General features: G+C 36.4%; 1 protein-coding gene across 1 annotated transcript in view; it reads right to left on the reverse strand.

Moving 5' to 3' along the window:
• The window catches only part of CFAP47 (cilia and flagella associated protein 47), a 431,188-nt gene that overhangs the window by 79,879 nt on the left and 329,261 nt on the right, over positions 1–22,048 (reverse strand). The window contains exons 56-57 of the mRNA XM_023740562.1: positions 20,484–20,640; positions 5,124–5,222 (exon numbers count right to left, since the gene is read on the reverse strand). Coding sequence (XP_023596330.1) covers positions 5,124–5,222; positions 20,484–20,640 — 256 coding nt within the window. The remainder of the gene's footprint in view (positions 1–5,123; positions 5,223–20,483; positions 20,641–22,048) is intronic.

Consider the following 22,048-nt stretch of genomic DNA (forward strand, 5'->3'; position numbering starts at 1 on the left):
GAGTTGTCTAATTCTGAAATTTTATTGTTAATCTTCTGGATTTCTGATCGCTGTTTCTCTATGGATTCTTGCAGCCTGTTAAATTTGTCATTATGCTTTTCTCTAATCTTTTTAATTTCTCTATTGCATGTTCTGCATTTTGATTAATTTCCTCCTAATCTCTTGAAGACTTCTGTATATTAATCTTCCATATTCTACCTCTGGTAATTCCAAGAAATTTTCCTCCTCTAGAAAGTTTCTAGATTCTTTATTTTGGGAGCTTGCTGAAGCCATCGTGGATTGCTTCTTTATGTGATTTGATATTGACTGTTGTCTCTGAGCCATCAATAAGTTATAATATTTATTTATTTTATGTTTGCTTACTGTGTCCTAGATTCTTGTTTTGATATGCCCAAATAGTCTGCTTATGTGCGCTAGTTTGATTATTGGCACCTTTGAAGCTCTAATGTCCTGTCACCGGGTGGTTAGATCTGTTACTAGCTATGTGAACTCAGGAGTCAGCCCACTCCTCCTATATGGGTTCAGCTCAGGTGCCCAGGTAGGTAGCCAAGTGTTTGGTGCAGGCTCTCACCTACAGGCATTGATGACTGGTGTAGGCAGAGGCATCTGGCTGCAGCAGGGGGACACAATCAGAGCAAGGCAGGGGTCATATGGCCACCCCCAAGTGTCCAGGAGGAAGGCGTATCCCTGTTCCCTAGAGCACGTAGGTTGGTGGGTTTTGCAGCCGGACTATGAGCACCCAATGCTGTTGGCTGTAAGGACTGGGGGCAACCTCTTATTCTTGGGCCCCTATCCCAGGTTGCTAGGTGGCATGGGTGGAGCCACCAATCCTCAGGCCCCTGATGTGGGTAGGTGAAGACTCTACTTAATGGGCAGAGCAGAGTCAAATGTTACAAACTGCCACTTCACAGGTGAAACAGTTGAAGTTAGACTTCAAGTATATACCCTCTTGTACTGTGGTAATGAGGGCCTATGCTGTTAAAATGGGCCCACAGAAGTCTATGCAGGGGAAAAGGCACTTAAAGTCCGTGGATCCCTTATGCCTGTGCCTAGGCCAAGGAGCTGTGCCTGCCCTGAGTTCCTGGCTTAGGGGAGACAGCAGTTTATTTTTTCCCCTGTTTGTTAATTCGTTCACTCTCCAAGGCCGGGAGAATGGCTCAGCTCTGTGTGTGACAGATCCTACTTCCGGCCCAGGGGACTCAGCAATTGCTGAAGCTGGTAAGGGACCCAGTGCAGAGCAGGGAGTGGGGAGGTAAATGGGAGAGAGGTTTTTCCCTGAGGGGGGTGTTTTTGATCTGTGTGGTAGGCCAGATGCAAATACTTATCTTTCGGCCATCAAGGGCTGCTTCTCACTGGTTCTGCGTGGCCAAGTACACTCTCAGCAGCTGGGTCTCTCCCTGTGTGGAATATGCCTCCTGAGCACCGATGCTTGCCTGCCTCACCACTCACCGCCAATCTGATCAGGCCTGAAGGGCTAAGGCTCTTGCTGGGTCAGGTCTGGCACCTTCTTGCTGCTTCTGAACCGTCTCTCCCTCTCCTTGCCACTCAGTCTGGTTCCTGCCTTTGATGTTCAGGGCTCCCACTTTGTCATATATAATCGAATCACTTGTTTTTTTGGGTCTTTGTTGTAAAAGGGTCCACCGCAAGCGCCTGACTACTCCATCTTGTCTCCCCCATTATCACTAATTTTTAAAGAGTGATTTAAAAAGCTCTTATGAATAATTTTTCCTTAAAAACAAATGCAAAAACTATAAAAAGAAAATTTAAAACATTTCTAAAGACACAATGTTGATGAAAACACATACCACACGTATTGATAGAAAGACTCAATATGAGACAGATGTCATTTCTTCCTACATTATAAATTTGTATCTTAAATTATAAATCTAAAATAATCCCTATAAAAATTTCATCAGTTTTTCACTGGAGGCAGTCAAAATTATTACAATGTTTATATGGATAAATAAACAGGAAAGAATATCCACTAAAACCTTCAAAAAGAAAAGTAATGTGCAAGAAATATCATCAACACTTATTAAAACACATTATAAAAGCTCTCTAATTAAAACAGTGTAGTTTTGGCTCTTGAAGACAGATCAGTTAAATTGTAGGGAAAACACAAAAGTAGAACCAAGTATATATAGTAGTATATTATATAATAATGGTGCCATATCAAAATCAGTGGTGATAAAATGAGATTTTAAATAAACATTATTGAATGAATGGACAGCCATTTGGATAAATAGATGGAGGGAAATGCCATGTCCATGAATTGGAAGACAATAACTCAATGTTTCTAAAATAAAATGATGCCAAATCAATGTATGGTTTCAATAAAAATCTCAGCAGGGGCGTGTGTGTGTGTGTGTGTGTTTGTGTCTAGAAACTGACGAGCTGATTCTAAAATTCTTATGAAAATGCAAAGGATCTATAGTAACTAAGATAATAAGAAAATCTTGAAGAAGAGAAAAAAATTGAAAGATTTATGTTACCCAATATCAAGATTTACTGTACAGCTGTAATAATTAAGACAATACGGTACTGGTGCCAAGGATAGATGAATAGACAATAGGAACAGAATAGAGTCCAGAAACAAGCCCACATATATACCATCACCTGATTTGGGAAAAGGTGTCACTACAATTCAGTGAAGAAAATAGTGGCCTTTTTCATAAATGGTGCTAGGAGAGTTTGATATCTATCTTGAATAAAATGGAATTTGACTCCTATATCTCTCTATATTTCAAATTATTTAGGCATGTGTCAGGAATAGCAAAACAATTAAGCTTCTAGGAAAAAAGAAAGGAGGGTTATATCTTCATAACTTTATGCCCTGAGCTACTGAGATTATTGCCAGCACATAATACTCAGATTTCAGCCCTCTGGGAGAACTGACTTCAGCTGAGAAGAGTCACCTGCCCAAGGTCAAACTTTCCCCAGGAGTACACTGCTTTCAATGATAGATTGATACAGGGGTTATAAAATATTGATCCTCACACCCCAACTCAGGACAATTTAAAGAGTCATCCTAGCTTCAGAGCTCAGCACAGGGTCATCTGAGACCTTTATTGTGACTGCATCACAGCACACCTTCTCCCTTTGCTCAAGCCTGCTTTGTTCTCTTCCCCAGGGGTGTTGCTCATAATTTTAAAAAACAAAAGTTGCAGTCGATTCCAACTCATGGCAACCCCATGTGTTGCAAAATAGAACTACACTTCATAGGGTTTTCATGGTTGTGACCTTTCAGAAGCAGATCACCAGGCCTTTCTTCCGAGGCACCTCTGAGTGGGTTCAAACCACCAACCTTTCAGTTAGTTGTTGTGCACTTATAAAAACCAAAAACCAAACCCATTGCCATTGAGTTGACTCCAACCCATAGCAACCCTACAGAACAGAGTAGAACTGCCCCATAGGGTTTCCAAGGAGTGACTGGTGAATTCAAACCGCCAGCCTTTTGGTTAGCATCTGTAGCTCTTATCCACTGCGCCACCAGGACTCCTGTGCACTTACAGTACTCCCTAATAAACTTCTTGGACACTAACTTTTTTTTTCAGAGTCAGTTTCCCAGGAAAACCAATCTGCAATAGTGATACTTAAGCTACTTCTGAGTGAAACTTGGACAAATATTTTAAATATTTTATTTCATTAGTGATTTATTGGTGTTTTACAGTTCTCTTCCACTTTTAACAGTATTGTGTAGTGGGTAAGAGCCTAAGCCCTAAAGCCAGACGGCCTGCATTCAAACCCCAGTTCCACTATGTGCTGTCTTTGTGTTTGGACATAACTCCTGCATGTTTCAGTATATGCATCTCTAAAATAGGAATACTAATAGAATCTATCTTATAGGGTTGTTGTAAAGACTAAATGAGTTAATATGTGTAAAGTGCTTAAAATATTTCCTGGCACAGAGTACATTGCTATGGTTCATGGCAAGTGACACATTTTTTCCATTTTAGGGTTTTCTTTTGTTAAATAAATGTTTTAAAGTTAAAAAGTCTGTTAAAATATATTAATTAAATTATATAGGTGATATGAAGGTATGCCAAAAATTGTGAAAGTAGTACATGAATAAACGAAATTTGGAGAAATGCTTTTTAATGAAAATGTTGAGGAGGAGTAGAATATATATAAGATTAGTGATAGCAAAAGGAAGAACAGGATTGAATAAGGAAAACAGAAGAAGAATCGATGCCTTTGAATTATGGTGTTGGCGAAGAATAATGAATATACCATGGACTTCCAGAAGAACGAACAAGTCTCTCTTGGAAGTAGTACAGCCAGAATGCTCGTTAGAAGTGAGGATGGTGAGACTTTGTCTCACATACTTTGGACATGTTATCAGGAGGGACCAGTCCCTGGAGAAGGACCTCACGCTTGGTAAAGTGAAAAAAAGGAAGACCCTCAATGAGATGGATCAACACAGTGGCTGCAACAGTGGGCTCAAGCATAACAACGATTGTGAGGATGGCGCAGGACCGGGCAGTGTTTCGTTCTGTTGTACACAGGGTTGCTATGAGTTGGAACTGACTCGACGGCACCTAACAACATCATGGTTATATTTTCTGTAATTTAAAAAGCATTACTGCTTTTAAAAAAATTCATAATTTTTGAGCTTTATGTTTTCAACAACTTCATTATTTCTTATGCTTTAAAAGTTCGCCTATTCATCAATATGTAGTGGGGTGGTTAATATATAGAAGAAATAGCTGGATATCCTGTAATAAAGTTGCAAAGAATTACTAGCTTTGTAAAGATCCAGTTATTTTTCATAAGTGTGAGTAGCTTGAGCACGCTAGTTATTTATAATTTTCTAAACTCTTCCTTGCATCACACTCCTATGTGTTAAGTGGCATGACACTGAACTATTCAACATCTCAAGCATAAAATATTTTGTAAGTCATACTTATGTGCTATGGAATGAAAAACCAAGCAAATGTAATGAATGTACAAAAAGGTTATACTATCTCTGTTTTTCTATCAACTTACTAAAAGTTTGTTTTAGAATTCTAAAATTACTTATCTTTAATTTGTACTAAATATTAAGACAACAAACGTATACATTTCATCATCCCGGAAATGCAACAACATGTGCAATGACAGAATATAAGGTAGAAATCCCGTACCTTGTACACTAGTCAGAGAACTAAACGAGAAGGCGGAATGCTCAACGAGGAAGCTATCCCAGCAATGGTCCAGGAAGACATCCATGAGTGGTTCCTGACCTGATTTAAAAAATAAAGAGATATTACTCTTCAAGGTCACATTCAAGACATTAGTGGAAGCTGAAGTGGAATCAAAAGTATCCTCTAATGGGAAACTTCTTAGATGAATATTTTTTAAAATATATTTTGAAATGAGATCTCACTGGCATTTACTTCAAAGAACATACTGAATATTATAAATGGTTTTCTCTATAATTTAAACTCCTAAGTTCTTGGAATTTTAATTTAAAGTACTTAAAATTAACCAGATAATACTGAGACCCTCTTTGAGTTCACTATCTAAAAACAGATTGTAGTGCTTAATATACACCTATGCATACATAAACTTTCATGCAACTTTATGCATAAATTAACATTCATGCAAATTTAACAATAAATTTAAACTAGTAAGTACAAAAGCAATCGATTATCCAAACATCCTTGCTGGGTATCTATTATATAACAAGTACTAGCTTTTAGTGATACCATACATAAAAGATAAAAACCTCTGTAAGCAAAGATATGTGTAATTTTAAGTATATTGTACTAGATATCAGCTGAAACTGTCCTTGGAAAAGAACGGGGATTTGGTAACGTACAATAACATTTTATGTGTATTTACCGTTTTGCCCATCAACCTACTTCTAGAAGTATACCTTAAACATATACCTCCTCAAACATGAAACAATATGCATATAAGGTCATTCATTGAGGCATTATTTGTACAGCAAAATATTAGAAATAATAAAAAGACCCATTTATTAGAAGACAACAGTGCAATAACAAAATGTGGTACTAAACAGTTATGAAAATGGATGAGAAAAGTATCCATCAACTGCTTTACAGGGAATCCAGATGTGTTGTTAGGTGAAGTAAGCAAGGTGTAAAAGAGATTATATAGTATCCTACCTTTGTTTGGGAAAGAGGATGGAATAAGTCTATGTGTGTGTGTGTGTATATGAATTTACTCATACACATGTATTTTTACAAAAAGAAACACAGTATGGATTAATTAGTATCAAATGAAGATAGTTAACTATACTGTGGGTTGAAATGGGGTGGATGGCATAGGTATGGAAGGGGTCATTCATGTTGTCTCAAATTATCACCCCCCCCCCAAATTACTTATTAATTATAAATGGATGTAGAAATTGGTGAATTGGTATATGTTGTGCTATGTATATCCTCAACAACAGCAATAAAAATAAAATAAATTTTAAAAATTATAAATGAAAAAGTATATCTTTACAAGGTAAAGATTTGACAAACAGAACCTTAACTAAGTGATCAAAATTAGCATCCTCAATAATCAGACTAACATTATATGACTCCTGATGTGTTGCAATGAGTTCACAATACCTCCTATGTGATATTCTTATCAAAATGTTTAATCTAATTGAATAATGAAGAAAAATCAAAGAAATAAATATTGTACAACAATCTATGAGACAACTAATCTGGACTCTCCAAAATACAGTATCATGAAAGATAGAACACAGTGGAGAGGGAGTTCTTATAACTAAATGTAATGAATAATCCTTAATTGGATCCTGGATTCAAAGAAAAGATAATTTAAAAAAAGTTATAAAGAACATTTTTGGGACAACTGGATAAATTTATTAATACAGGCTGTATATTAAATAATACTATTGTATCCATGTTAAATCTTTGTGTGTGATAATGACTTTGAGGTTATGTTGGCAAAAGTTCTTGTTCTAAGGCTATATGTGCTTTAGGGATGAAATAAATAATATGTCCATAGACAGAGATAGAATATAAAGAAAATTTCTTCACAAGTTAAAGAAATTGATGAATCCATCCAAAAAGTGTAGGGTTATTCATTGTACTGTACTTTTGCAAAGTTGTGAAATTTTTCATAATAAAAAGTTATCAATGTGGGGTAGACTCCACATGGATTAAGGATTTAAATGGCAAAATCAATCAATAAATATATTTTTAAAATTAAAAATACATTCCTGTAGTTTAAAATTAAATGGAAGCATATTTTGTTATCTTTAAAATGAGATTTGTGTAAGATGATTCATTAGATTGCGGGAAAAAGATATTATAAATTATATTTAATTCTCTATAAAAGGGAGAAAAGTTGTATTAACATTAAATATATGAGTTGATAGCAGTACATATATATACTTCACAAATAAATATGCATATATGGAGGGAATACTGAAAAATATTTGCTGATAGAGGTGTGTGAAAAAAAAAATTTTTTTTGAGACCATCAAGAATCAGGTTTATGTAGTAAAAAGAGTTCCAAATATTAAGGCTCCCAAATACTACCTAAAAAATTACTTTTAAGCAATCTTTGATTACATGTCTGAAAAGTGGTTATAACAATCATTCCACATTTACTTTTCCTTAGTACAAATATGTTAGCTATTTGTTATGAACACAGAAAACTAAGACACATAGTCTAATTAAACCAAAATAAGAAGAGAAAGAAACTTAATATATTTGACACACCAACTTTCCTGCCTTCTAATCACAAATTTCTCAATACTGTTTATTTATTAATTCAAGTAATTAAATAGCTGAATGTCTGGATGTTTGAGAGATTTTGAGAGTAACTGGAGTAAATGTTAATTGATGCAAGAACACTGGGAAAATACATTACAAGTAAAAATGAACACTGATAACTCATTTAAAATTAAATAAGATAAAAATTTTATAGTTAGATATGCAGGTTCTTGGGTTTTCCATTTATTTGGAAGATGGATATAAACTGGTATTTGTTTTAGTCTATAATTATAACAAACATATATAATGAATTTTATGGAATAATCTTTGTTTTAGTTATTCTGTATGACTTTTTTCTTCTCATAGTTCAGTGGATACCATGTACTGGTCATGGACCACATGATGAAAAATTTAGTCAGCATATTTTTAATTCAATGTTGAATGCATTTTATAAGCTAAGGTTACTATGTTGAGTAATTATTAGAGATGACAGCAACAAATCGCTTCAAATTGTAGCTCCACTACTGAATATCTGATGACCTTAGACAAAATACTTAATCTTCTCTGCCTCAATGTCTTCATCCGTTAAAGTAGGGAAAAAGGGTCTTAGAAGATGTTATTAGTTAACAAGAGATCATACTAGAGTACGGTGGGTTCTAAGTCAATATGACTGGTATCCTTATAAAAGAATAAACACAGAGACAGAGACACACAGGGAAGATGGCCATATGAGGGCAGAGAAGAGATTGGAGCTACAAGCCAAGGTATGCCATGGATCACTGAGTGCCACCGGAAGATAGGAGAAAGACATGAAACAGATTCTCCCTCAAAGCCTCAGAAGAAATCACCCCTGTTGACATCCTGATTTCAGACTCCTAGCTCCAGAAATGTGAGACAATAAATTTCTGTTCTTATGAGCCACTCAATTTGCAGTGCTTTGTTATGACAATTCTAGGAAACAAATACCATATGTGAAAGAAGAGATGTGATTCATGAAGCAAATTCCAGGAGTTTGTGAAACCAGGGATTTATAAATGTGGGGATGGGGGGTGACCACTAATGGTAAAGGCCTGAACTGAAATGTTAGAAATTAAGGATTAATTTATTTATATTCCCAGCTGAGCAAAGTGGAAACTGGAGACCAGAGGGCTGGGGCGGAGGGCACAATTCCTGATGAGAGAGGACTGTGGGAACTAAGTCCCTGGATACCAGTCACTGAGTAAGCACATATGTTCAGCCCAGAAAAGGAGACCAAGATGAGAAGCCCAAACATGTCTGGATCAGGCAGAGCCAATGTCTGATGGCAGAGTGAAAATGAGAAAGGAGAGGTCTGAGGAAAGGAGAAAATGCTAAAGAAGTGGAGGTCAGGGGAATTTTTTTTTTATTGTACTTTAGAGGAAAGTTTACAAAACAAACTAGTTTCTCATTAAATAGTTAGTACACATATTGTTTTATGACATTGGTTAACAACCCCACAACATGTCAACACTCTCCCTTTTCAACATTTGGTTCCCCATTACCAGCTTTCCTGTCTTCTCCTGCCTTCTAGTCCTTGTCCCTGGGCTAGTGTGCCCCTTTAGTCTCGTTTTGTTTTATGGGCCTGTCTAGTTTTTGGCTGAAGGGTGAACCTCAGGAATGACTTCATTACTGAGCTAAAAGGGTGTCCCGGGGCCATACTCTTGGGATTTCTCCAGTCTCTGTCAGGCCAGTAAGTCTGGTCTTTTTCTGTGAGTTAGAATTTTGTTCTACATCCTTCTCCAGATCTGTCTGACACCCTCTATTGTAATCCCTGTCAGAGCAGTCAGTGGTGGTAGCCAGGCACCATCTAGTTGTACTGGACTCAGTCTGGTGGAGGCCGTGGTAGATGTCGTCCACTAGTCCTTTGGACTAATCTTTCCAGGGGCATTTCTTGAAGGCTTTTGATAGTGTCTTAGTTATCTAGTGCTGCTATAACAGAAATACCACAAGTGGGTGGCTTTAACAAACAGAAATTTATTCTCTCATAGTCTAGGAGGTTAGAAGTCTGAGTTCAGGGTGCCAGCTCCAGGTTACGGCTTTCTCTCTCTTTCGGCTCTGGCAGAAGGTCCTTGTCATCAATCTTCCCCTGGTCTAGGAGCTTCTCAGCGCAGGGACCCTGGGTCCAAAGGACACGCTCCACTCCTGACTCTTCTTGCTTGGTGGTAATGAGATCCCTCTGCTCTCTGCTTGCTTCTCTCTTTTATTTCTCAAAAGAGATTGACTCAAGATACAGCCTAATCCTGTAGATTGTGTCCTGCCTCATTAACATAGTAGAGGTGAGGATTTACAATACATAGGATAATTATATGAGATCACAAAATGGAGGACAACCACATAATACTGGGAATCATGGCCTAGCTAAGTTGACACACATTCTGGGGGGACACAATTCAATCCATAACAGATGGGAAGGAGGAAGATTTATTTCCATGAGCTCCAAGTGGAAAAAGCAAAAAGAGGAGCAGGATGCCATTCTTGAGAGCCTTATAAACAGGACTTTACAAACATCACCTGGGAGAGGATGGCAGTTAGATGGTCTTAGAGAAGACAGCCAGATGTGATGAGTTCAAGACCCTGTTCTACCACTTACTAATTGTATGACTTTGAGTGATTTCCAAGCCTCAGTTTCCACATTTGAAAAGCAGGGATACTGACCTCCAAGAGTTGTTTTGAAGACTCGGTTTAGTCATGCTTATAGAACTCGAACATGGTATATACTGGTTACTTAAGAAATTCTAGTCTTCCAGGATATTTGAAAGTGTTTCTGTAGCATCCTGCTCCTCATGGGACTCATAATGGTCTGCTTTTGAGACCTCTCTACTATCCTTCATGTTTAGGCCATCTCCTCCCCACAGCCATCTTTTTCACGCTAATAAAGGGGAATGAGGAATTTTCTCTCAGTATTTCTCTCCGTGTTACATTAATTCATGTAATCAAGAGCTGCCTGTTGTTACTTGGTGGCAACATTGAAATAATAACAACCACATTCTACAAGGAGTACCTACACCTCTCTTGTGTCACAGGGACCATTTCATAATACTCCCAACCCCTAAGCCTCTCATATACCAACAACAAAAAAGAGAAGCAAAATGACGTGACTAGAAAGTAAGGTTTGTGTCTTAGTTATCTAGTGCTGCTACAACAGAAATACCACAAGAGGATAACTTTAAAAAAAGAAATGTATTCTCTCAGTTTAGGAGGCTAGAAGTCCAATTCAGGGTGCCAGCTCTAGAGGAAAGCTTTCTCTCTCTGTCAGCTCTGGGGGAAAGTCCTTGTCATCAATCCTCCCCTGGTCTAGGAGCTTCTCAGCACAGGGACCCCAGGCCCAAAGGACACACTCTGCTCCTGGCTCTTCTTTCTTGGTGGTATGAGGTGCCTTATTTCTCTGCTCACTTCTCTCTCCTTTTATCTCTTGTAAGATAAAAGGTGATGCAGGCTACCCCAGGGAAACTCCCCTTACATCCGATCACGTCTGTGACCTGAGTAAGGGTGTTACATCCCACCCTAATCCTCTTTAACATAATCTAATTTTGCCTCATTAATCACAGGCAGAGATTGGGATTTACAACACATAGGAAAATTACATCAAATCACAAAATGGTAGCTGACCACACAATATGGAAATCATTACCTAGCCAAGTTGATACACATTTTTGGGGGATACAATTCAATCCATAACAGTTGGTATTGCTCAGAAGTCTTCCTACCACGTCACCTTCTGAACTTATGATCTCCCAAGTTGTTACGTATACATAAGGGATGTAATAAATTTCATAACTACCGATTTTTTTGTTTTATTATTCGTCCACCTCAAAACTCCAGGCCTATGCCTTCAGATTGAAGGGAAGGCTAGAGTAAACACATTTAAGATTGTAAATCTTGAGGAAAATTCATGGAATTTAAGGAATCTGTTTACTAAATTTAGTCCAATATTGTCAATAGCAGAATTTAGTTTCTGAAAGCACATCTCATCTATCACAAGAAACACTCCTTCATCCAGCTTCACACAACATATGGCTTTTAGGAATATGTTACTGTAATTCTTATCAGCAGCTTCCAATTTTATATTTTAGATCAAAATAGAGTGTTGGGAGACCATCACTGAGAATTAAGTATCAGCCTTCCAACTCTATGTGATTACTCAACACAGTTAGAACATCACAAATTACTAAGGAAAAGTACATATCTATATTACTAAACCAAAAAAAAAAACAAACCAACAACAAAAAAAAAACCAAAAACCAAACCCATTGCTGTCAAGGCGATTCCAACTCATAGTGATCCTATAGGACAGAGTAGAACTGCCCCATAGAGTTTCCAACGAACGGCTGGTGGATTCAAACTGCTGACCTTTTGGTTAGCAGCTGAGCTCTTAACCACTGTGCCATCAGGACTCCATCTGCTTTACTAGCCAAGTGTAAAAAAATAATCTGGGGAACACAATGAAAAAAATACGATTACTAATGCTGCTGGAATCCTGAAGATGCACAGAACTAATTTGGGGGATGGGTAGTGCTATATCATGCTTTTAATTGATGATCACATCTTGATTTCATTCAGCTCCAGGTTATTTCTATAGGCCCTAGAATTAGCTGTGAATTAGCATGATTAGCATATCATATGTAAGCAAAAAATAAGTGTCATTTATTTTTATAAAAATTATTTTCCTGCAAACCACTGACCTCGTAAAAGAGAATACAATGAAGAACCCAGTACAGTAGTTATGGAGAAACATAAAATGATAAAGCTGTGATGGAAGTAATAGCTAGTTTAAAAGAAGTATCCTGTACTCTGATTGGCACCCTGTATATTGCAACTGTTAAAATCAGACTGACAGATAAAATTTAAGATAACAGGTTTGAAACCATAGCCGAACGATGACCTACTGCATAGATGACTCAGTTTGTAGCGTCTGGCATTTTGCTAATTGCTGAGGTTAATAAAGCACATCAGTGAGTAACATAAAATAAATAATTCATTTTAAGCACTTATAGCTAGCTAGTCAAAAATTATTGGACAGTTATTTTAAACAAAATTCCATGCCATCTATCCAGTCTATTTTCAGGCCTGCAAATGAAGATACATGTATCACTTGATCAATCCATCCTTCCTTGCTGAGGACATACTCAAATAGCTTGAGATAAGAGATGATTACATCTAGTTGTCACCTGTCTTGCTGGGTTCTCTAGAGAAGCAAAACCAGTGAAGCATATATATATGGTCGCATAATGTTTGAAAGCTCAGTTGCTAACCAAGAGGTTGGCAGTTTGAATCCACCAGCTGCTCCTTGGAAACCCTACGGGGCAGTTCTACTCTGTCCTATAGGGTTTCTATGGGTCCAAATCGACCCGACAGCAGTGGGCTTATATATAGAGAGAGATTTATCTCAAGGAAATGGCTCATGCGGTTGTAGAGGCTGGCAAGTCCCAAGTCTGTGGGTCAGGTGTCAGGTGTCAGGTGTCAGGCTGGAGGCTTCTCCTGAATCATGTAGCTGCAGGAGCTGATGAACCCAAGATCCACAGGTAAGATGGCAGGCTGCTGGTTCAACGATGCAAAGGCTGACAAATCCAAGATCGGCGGGTAAGATGGCAGGCTGCTGCCCCAAACCCCAAAAACTGGAGGTCAGATGCTGATGAGCCAAATGCAGGATCCAGAGCACAGCAAAAGCCAACGAGCTTTGCCAGAAAGTCCACATATATTGAATGCAGGCCACACCCTAAAGGACACTTCCTTTCAACTGATTGGCTACTCATAGCAGATCTCATTGTGGAGGTGATTACATTATATCACATCTCATCATGGAGGTGATTACATCATTATACGACTTCCAAGCTACATCATAACTGCCAAACCACTGAGAATCACGGCCTAGCCAAGCTAACACACAACCTTAATGACCACATCACCCAAGAACCACACCTAGTACACAAGTGAGATTTCCCAAACAGATGGTCAGGGGGGAAAATATACATTGTAATAGTTTATTGGCACATCCTTGCTATCTGGGCCATGCGATCTCATTCACTTTTTGAAGTTGTCAGCCATTGGAGAGATATGAATCTCTGAAATATAATCTTCTCTATACCTTGACTTATGTAATGCTGAGCTGAAAGCTCCTTCAAGGGTTCACTGTATTCCTGTTGTTATAGTTTGTACATCTTGCCTGGAGTCTTCTGTTCCTAAACTGTGTAAGACAGTAGAAGTACAAGAGAAGTTGAGAGCTAGAGTCCAATCTTATAGGTTTATCATCCTATGGGTGGGATATTCCTGAAACACTTGAAAGCTTTGAAATATGACAAACTCTTGTGCTTGTTGGCTCATATATATATTTATTTATGGCCTCATTTGTTACAAAAACTTTCAAAGGTATCACAAAATATAAAACACAAGAAAATATGAATTACAAGTAATTTTTTAGAAAGTTAAAACAAGATTAGGAACATAACCTGCAGGCAAGGATGAGATGTAACATAGTCATGTCACTTGCTCTGGATATGCCAAAATGTCTTTCTAGTCGACAGTACATGAAGGATAAATGAAGAGTGACACAATCAGTATCTATGTGATAAAAATCAACTAATTGTACAAGAGACAAATGCTTTTCTTGATACTAAGACCTGAAAGAAATTTCTCCCAAAGATTTCATCAAAAGACTAAGCAAAGTAACAAGAATGCCCTCGATAACATTCTTACTGAGACATGATGATAAATCTCTTAGAACATTTCTTATGTCATCTGTCATTTTGGGCACAGTGAAATTCACTGAAAGCAATTCTTAGTGTGGTCAGGGGAGGATGTAATAGATTTCAAGTACATGTTTTTTTTTTTGCTCATTCAGTTAAATCTATGAGATTGTACAGCACCTAAAAGAAAGATGGATTGCAAATCTTTCCTTTAATCCTTTACTAGTATTACTTCTCCAGTGGAGATTTTTGATTCTGTATATACCTAGGTGAGCTGATAGTGAGAAACTGCTCTGTCAGCTTACTGACAGGCCATGTGCAAAGTGCTTCAGAGTCCCAGCTTTGCAGTCCTTCGTTTTTATGCCAGTTCCTTCATGTAATAGCTTTGTGATCTTGCAAAAGTTGCTAACTCTCTCTATGCCTCAATTTTCTCATATTTAAAACTGAAGATAATGCCTATTTTAGAGGTTCTTGTCTTAGTTGGGGTTCTCTCAGAAGCAGTTATTTGGGAAGTGATCCTAGAAAACACCAATAGGGGAGTGGGGATATGAGACAGATAGGGGAGGAAACCAAAAAAAGGATTATCAAGGAAGTTGCAATCCCTGGGTGGTGCAAATGGTGAAAATACTTGATTGGTAACCAAAAGGTTGGAGGTTCAAGTCCACTCGGAGGTACCTTGGAAGAATGACCCAGTGATCTACTTCTGAAAAATCAGCTATTGAAAACCCTATGGAGCAGTTACGCCCTATTTGATTTGTAATGACAGATTCATTTAAAATAACTATTAATTTATGTTACTGGGCACATGATGGATAAGGATGTAATTGGTGATAATGTTAACGGAGGTGGAATAGGGTAGAAGAGTGGTATAGGAATAGAGTTTCTGTATGTTACTGAAGTTAAGATTGTATCAATTTAAACTAGGTTGTTATAATTTAAGATGTTAGATGTAACCCTCATGGTAACTACAAAGAAAATATCTAAAAAATATACACAGAAAGAAAGGAGAAGGTAATCAAAGTAGTTCAATACAAAAACTCAACTAAAAGCAAATGATGGCAGTATTGGAGGAAAACTGAGAGACAAAGAATATATAAACACACAAAAAACAAATAGCAAAACAGCAGAAATAAGTCCTTCCTTATTGGTAATTACCTTAAATTTAAATACATTAAATTCTCCAATCAAAAAGTAGAGAGTGACACAATGGATTTAAAAAAAAAATGGTCCATCTATATAGGGTTGCTATGAGTCAGAATTGACTAGATGGCAGCAGGTTTTTTTTTTTTTTTTAAATGTGTCTACAAGAGACACGTCTTAGGCCCAATGACACAAAAAGTTTGAAAGTGAAAAAAATAGAAAAAAATATTCTGTGCAAATAGTAACCAAAAGAGAGCTAGAGTGGCTATTAATATTAATATCAGAAAAATAGACTTTAAGTCAAAATCTGTCATAAGAGACAAAAAGGGAATTAAATAATGATAAAAGAGGTAATTCATAAAGATATAACAATTATATATATATATGCATCTAACATCAAAACTCCCAAAATATATGAAGCAAACACTGATAGAATTGAAGGGAGAAATAGATAGTTCTAAAATAATAGTTGGAGACATCAATACACCAGTTTCAATAATAGACAGAACATATAGCAAGAAGATCAGTAAGCAAATAGGGAATTTGAATGACACTATAAACCAACTGGAGCCCTGGTGGCACAGTGGTTAAGAGTTCGGCTGCTAACCAAAAGGTCAGCAGTTCAAATCTGCCAGCCACTCCTTGGAAACCCTATGGGGCAGTTCTACTCTGTCCTATCAGGTCACTATGAGTCAGAACCAACTCAATGGCACCTAACAATAACAACAACATAAACCAACTAGACCTACCAAACACATACAGAACACTTCAGCCAACATCAGAGCAACACACGTTGTTCTCCAGTGCACATAGATCATTTTCTAGGATAGCCCATATGCTAGGTCACAAAACAAATTTTAAAGGACTGAAATCATATTAAGTATGTTCTCTCACCACAACTGAATGAAAATAGAAATCAATAACAGAAGGAAACTGGAAAATAACAAATATGTACAAATTAAATAACACTCTTAGACAACCAATGAGTCAAGGAAGAAATCAAGAAATCAGAAAATACTTAGAGTCAAATGAGAATAAAAACACAACATATCAAAACTTATGGGATGCAGCAAAGGCAGTGCTCAGAAGAAAATTTATAGAAGAAAATAACTATATTAAAAAAGAAGAAAGATCTCAAATCAATAATCTAACTTTCCAACTTGAGGAACTAGAAACATAAGAGCAAACAAAGCCCAAAGCTACCAGAAGGAAGGAAATAACAAAGATGGGAGTAAATATAAATGAAATAGAGAATAGAAAAGCAATAGAGACGATCAACAAAACCAGAAGTTGGTTCTTTGAAAAGATCAATAAAATTGACAAACCTTTAGCTAGACTGACAAAGAACAAAAGAAGATGTAAATAACGAAAATCAGAAATGAAAGTCTGGACATTACAACTGATCCTACAGAAATAAAAAGAACCATAAGAGAATAGTATGAACAGTTGCACAGCAACAAATGAGATAACTCTGAAGAAACAGACAAATTCCTAGAAACATATATTGTCTCAAGAATAATCAGAAGATCTCAACAGACCCATAACAAGTGAAGAGAATGAATCAGTAATCAAAATTCTCCCAACAACGATAAAAAGTACTGGACTAGATAAGACTTCACTGGAGAATACTACTAAATATTTAAAGAACAATTTAAGTCAATCCTTCATAAACTCTTCCAAAAATATGGAAGAGAGGGGAACACTTCCTATCTCATTCCAGGAGGCAAGTATTACCATGATACTAAACCCAGAAAAAGACACTGCAAGTAAAGAAAACTACAGACCAATATCCCTTATTAATATAGGTGTAAAAATCCTCAATGAAATAGTAGCAAACAGAATCTAACAGCCTAGTAAAGTGATTATACATCATGGCCATATGGGATTTAATTCCAGATATGCAAGGATGGTTCAACATTAGAAAGTCAAGCAATGTAATATACCACATTAATAGAACAAAGGAAAAGAACCACATGATCATCTCAATCAACACAGAAAAGGCATTTGACAAAATCTAACACCGGTTCATTATAAGAACACTCAACAAACTAGGAATAGAAGGGAAATTCCTCAATATGATAAAGAGCATTTATGAAAAACCCATAGCTAACATCATACGTAATGGAGAAAGAATGAAAGCTTTCCCATAAGATCAGAAACAAGACATGGATACCCACTCTCATCACCACTATTTTGGACATTGTTCTGGAATGCCTAGTCAGAGCGATTAGGCAAGAAAGATATAAAAGGTATGCAAATCAGAAAGGAAGAAGTAAAACTGTTGCTATTCGCAGATGATATGGTTCTATATATAGAAAGTCCCAAAGAATCTACAAGTACTACAGATAATAAAAGAATGTGACAAAGTTGCAGTGTACGAGGTCCACACGCAAAAATCAGTTGGGTTTCTATACACCAGCAATGAGCAATCTGAAAAGAAAATTAAGAAAACAATTCCATTTACAACAGTATCTAAAAGAACAAAATATATAGAAATAAATATAACCAAGGAGGTAAAAGACATGTACACTGACAACTATAAAACATTGCTGACAGAAATTAAAGAAGATCTATAATAAATGGAAAGATAATCTGTGTTCATAGATTGGAAGACTTAATATTGTTAAAATGTTAATACTACCCAAAGTGATCTCCAGATTCAAGGAAATGCCTATCAAAATTCCAACAGCCTTCTTTGCAGAAATGGAAAAGTCAATCCTCAAATTTATATGGAATTGCAAGGGGCCCAGAATAGCTAAAACAATCTTGGAAAAGAAGAACAAAGTAGGAGGACTCACACTGCCCAACTTAAAAACATACTATAAAGCTGCAGTAATCTGTCTAGTACTAGTACAATAATAGACATATATTCCAATGGAATAGAGAGTCCAGAAATAAACCCATGCATTTATGGCTAATTTATTTTTGACAAGGGTGTTAAATCAATCCAATGGGGAAAGAATAATCTCTTCAATAAATGGTACTGGGACAACTGGATCTCCACAAACAAAAGAATGAAGTTGGAATTATATTTTATACAATATACGGAAATTAGCTCAAAATGGATCAAAGTCCTAAGTGTAACAATTAAGAATATACAACTCTTAGAACAAAACACAGGAATAATGCTTTGAAACCTAATTTTTAATTCATGGATATGGTACCAAAAGCATGAGCAACAAAAGACAAATAGCAACAAAACAGAAAAAACGGACTTCATCAAAAGGAAAAACATTTGTGCATCAAAGGGCTTTATCAAAAAAATGAAGAGACAGCCTACAGACTGTCAAAAAATATTTAGGAAACATATATCTGGTATGAGCTTAATATACAGAATATATTTAAAAAAATAAAAAACTCCTACAACTCAACAACAAAAAGACAAACAACCCAGTTTAAAAAATGGGCAAAGGACTTGAGAATAGACATTTCACCAAAGAAGAAATACAAATGGCCAACAAACATGAAAAGATGCACATCATTAGTCATTAGGGAAATGTAAATCAAACTCACAGTGACATACCACTTTACCCATACTAGGATGTCTATTTTCAGAAAATAACAAATGTTGGCAGGGATGTGGAGAAATTGGAACCCTCATCCATTCCTGGTGGGATCGTTAAATGGTGTAGCCACTGTGGAAAACAGTTTAGAGGTACATCAAAAGGTTAAACAGAACTACCATATGACCCAGCAATTCCACTCCTAGGTATATACCCCAAAAAAATTAAAGAAGGGACTCAAAAAAATACTTGAACACCAATGTTCATTGCAGCATTATTCACAATAGCCAAAACGTGGAAATATCTTCTTGTTAAGCATGATGAAAAAATTTGGGACCGGAAGAGGTGATTGCTTGCACAACATGCTGAATGTAATTAATGTCACCTGAATTGTACATGTAAAAATGGTTGAATGGCAAATGTTTTGTTATATATATTTCGCCACAATAAAAATTAAATAATAAAAAGAAAACTCACGACAAGTTGATTTTTTATTTCAGACTCACACCATTTGGTCTTTTAATACAAAGTGATTGAAAACTTCAAGCAATCTAATTTAAAAACATGTACTGAAAATATGATACGGAAAAGGGGCAAGCCTGGTAGGAGACAATGTTTAATCCAAATATGCTGTCCATTTATAAAGAAAAGAGGGGAAGGAAACTAAATCATAACACCAGAATTTCTATAATTTGAGGAATATACATTACAATAATTAAGTAATATAATTATAAGAAGCCATGGTGGTGCAGTGGTTAAGTGCTCAGCTGCTAACCAAAAAGTCTACAGTTCAAACCCACCAGCTGCTCCATGGAAGAAAGATGTGGCAGTCTGCTTCCGTAAAGATTACAGTCTTGGAAACCCTATGGGGCAGTTCTACTGCGTCCTATAGGGTCGCTATGACTCAGAGTTGACTCGACCGGCAATGGGTTTGGTTCTATCATAATTATCTTTAAAATCTACTAATTTACCTATTTGAGTTTACAGATAAAATTGAAAGAACTTGATGTGGTACATAAATACCTCATTTCTGAACCCAGCTCCACCATTTACAAGTTGTGATTTCAGAAAAGTTACTTCATCTCTCATACCTTAAGCTTTCTTTTGTAAAATGATGCTATTAAGCTAATGTGTCTATTGTTGTTGCGGATGAGTTGATTTTGACTCATAGCAACCCCATGTGTTACAGAGTAGAACTGCTCCATAGGGTTTTCTTGGCTGTAATCTTAATGGAAGCATTGCCAGGCCTTTTCTTCCACAGTACTGCTAAGTGTGTTCCCACAGTACTGCTGGGTGGGTTCCAACCACCAACCTTTAAGTTAGCAATGGAGTACAAATCGTTTGTGCCACTTAGGGACCTCTAAAGTGTCTACTAACTCTAAAATGTTTTGATTCTATGAAAAAAATAAGTTTGATTAATAGCTGTAAAATAACATCTATAAAATATAAGAAAAATAACTTACTTGTTAGCATGATATTGATTAAAACATCCTCCTTGGTGGGATTAATGAAAGGTATAACGATAGGTGAATGAAGATTAAGAAATGTGGTTACTTTTTGTGTTTCCAGAGGCTGGGGAAACAGCCCTACTCCAAAGAGGAAGAATCTCCATTCTTTAAACTGTTTAAAGAAAAACATGTATAGCATATTTGTCCTAATGCATACATTTTATTTGCAACACTTAACGCATGTAATATACATAGAAATTTTAGAAGATAAGTTTTTCACATTTAACATGTATTGTTTTATTTTTCCTTTCTTTTCCAAATTATCTTTTATTGAATAATTAATTGATATGTTTTTACACTGAAAAAAAGAGCAAGACACCAGTATTCAAATATCAAACTTATTTCAGTGAACATAAGGTTATTTACAGCAGCATAAAAAGAAAAACCTTAATGGAAAATCTTACCTTTCTGCAAGGCTTAAAAAAAATTAATTTATGTAACAAATTGGATACTAAACCCTGTGTGAAGTTTCCAAAATTTTAGGATGAATTTCAAATGAAATTCAGATAGTTGCCACATGAAAGCAAAGAAGATGAAGCACAGATTGACATCTCCTTAAAAGTAAGTGGGTACAACTTCACACCATATTATTTAATCCTAAACTCTGGTGGTGTAGTGGTTAAGTGCTACAGCTGCTAACCAAAAGGTCAGCAGTTTGAATCCACTAGGCACTCCTTGGAAACCCTATGGGGCAGTTCTACTCCGTCTTATAGGGTCGCTGTGAGTCAGAATCGACTCGACAGCAATTTTTTTTTTATCATATACTATAATGTATGTTGTTTGTTCAAACAATATGGAAGTGTGGCTTGAAAATTATGTGAAGGAAATTGAATATGGCTATTCCTACTTGGGTTTCATAAGCCTGCAAAGCTCTGTTTGAAAATGTTCTTTTTGTATTCATTTAGAATAAAAGCCCCTTGAGATTACAGGAGACTGTGACTCAGGCCTAGGTATCTCATACTTCTGCACTGAACACTTTACTGTTACAGATGAATGAAGAGGTCATTGGTGTCACTGAATTGTACATGTGAAAAATGTTGTTACTTATATTTTTACAAAAGTAAAAAAGTCACATAAAAAAACTAATAAACAATGACCTAGTTTATAATCTCCCAAAATGCATAGACGTTTCTAAACATAATTCCAACAAAAAGAGGGAAACTTGCTTTAAGATTGTTCCAGGGTAGGACAGGTGGTGATAGAAAATCCATAAAATGTTTCTCGGAGTAGGGAGGCTTGCAGGCAAGTTTTATCTAGCCCACCCGCCTGCCCATCCGCCCGCCCGTCCGTCCGTCTGTCCATCCATCATCTGTCTATAACTATATATACATTTGTATATTATAAATGTTTTAATGACTACTAGTTTTAGAGACTCTACTAGCATAAGTTCACTATATTTTCAATTATGATTTCTTAACTTGATTTCATGTCACTGACTGACAGAAATCAAGCATCAGGTTGAATAAATTAACAACTAGTTTAAGTCAATTATTATTTTTTGGTTACTTTACAAAGTAATT

This window comes from Trichechus manatus, unplaced genomic scaffold, assembly GCF_000243295.1.
Source record: "Trichechus manatus latirostris isolate Lorelei unplaced genomic scaffold, TriManLat1.0 scaffold00159, whole genome shotgun sequence".
Lineage (NCBI taxonomy): Eukaryota > Metazoa > Chordata > Mammalia > Sirenia > Trichechidae > Trichechus > Trichechus manatus.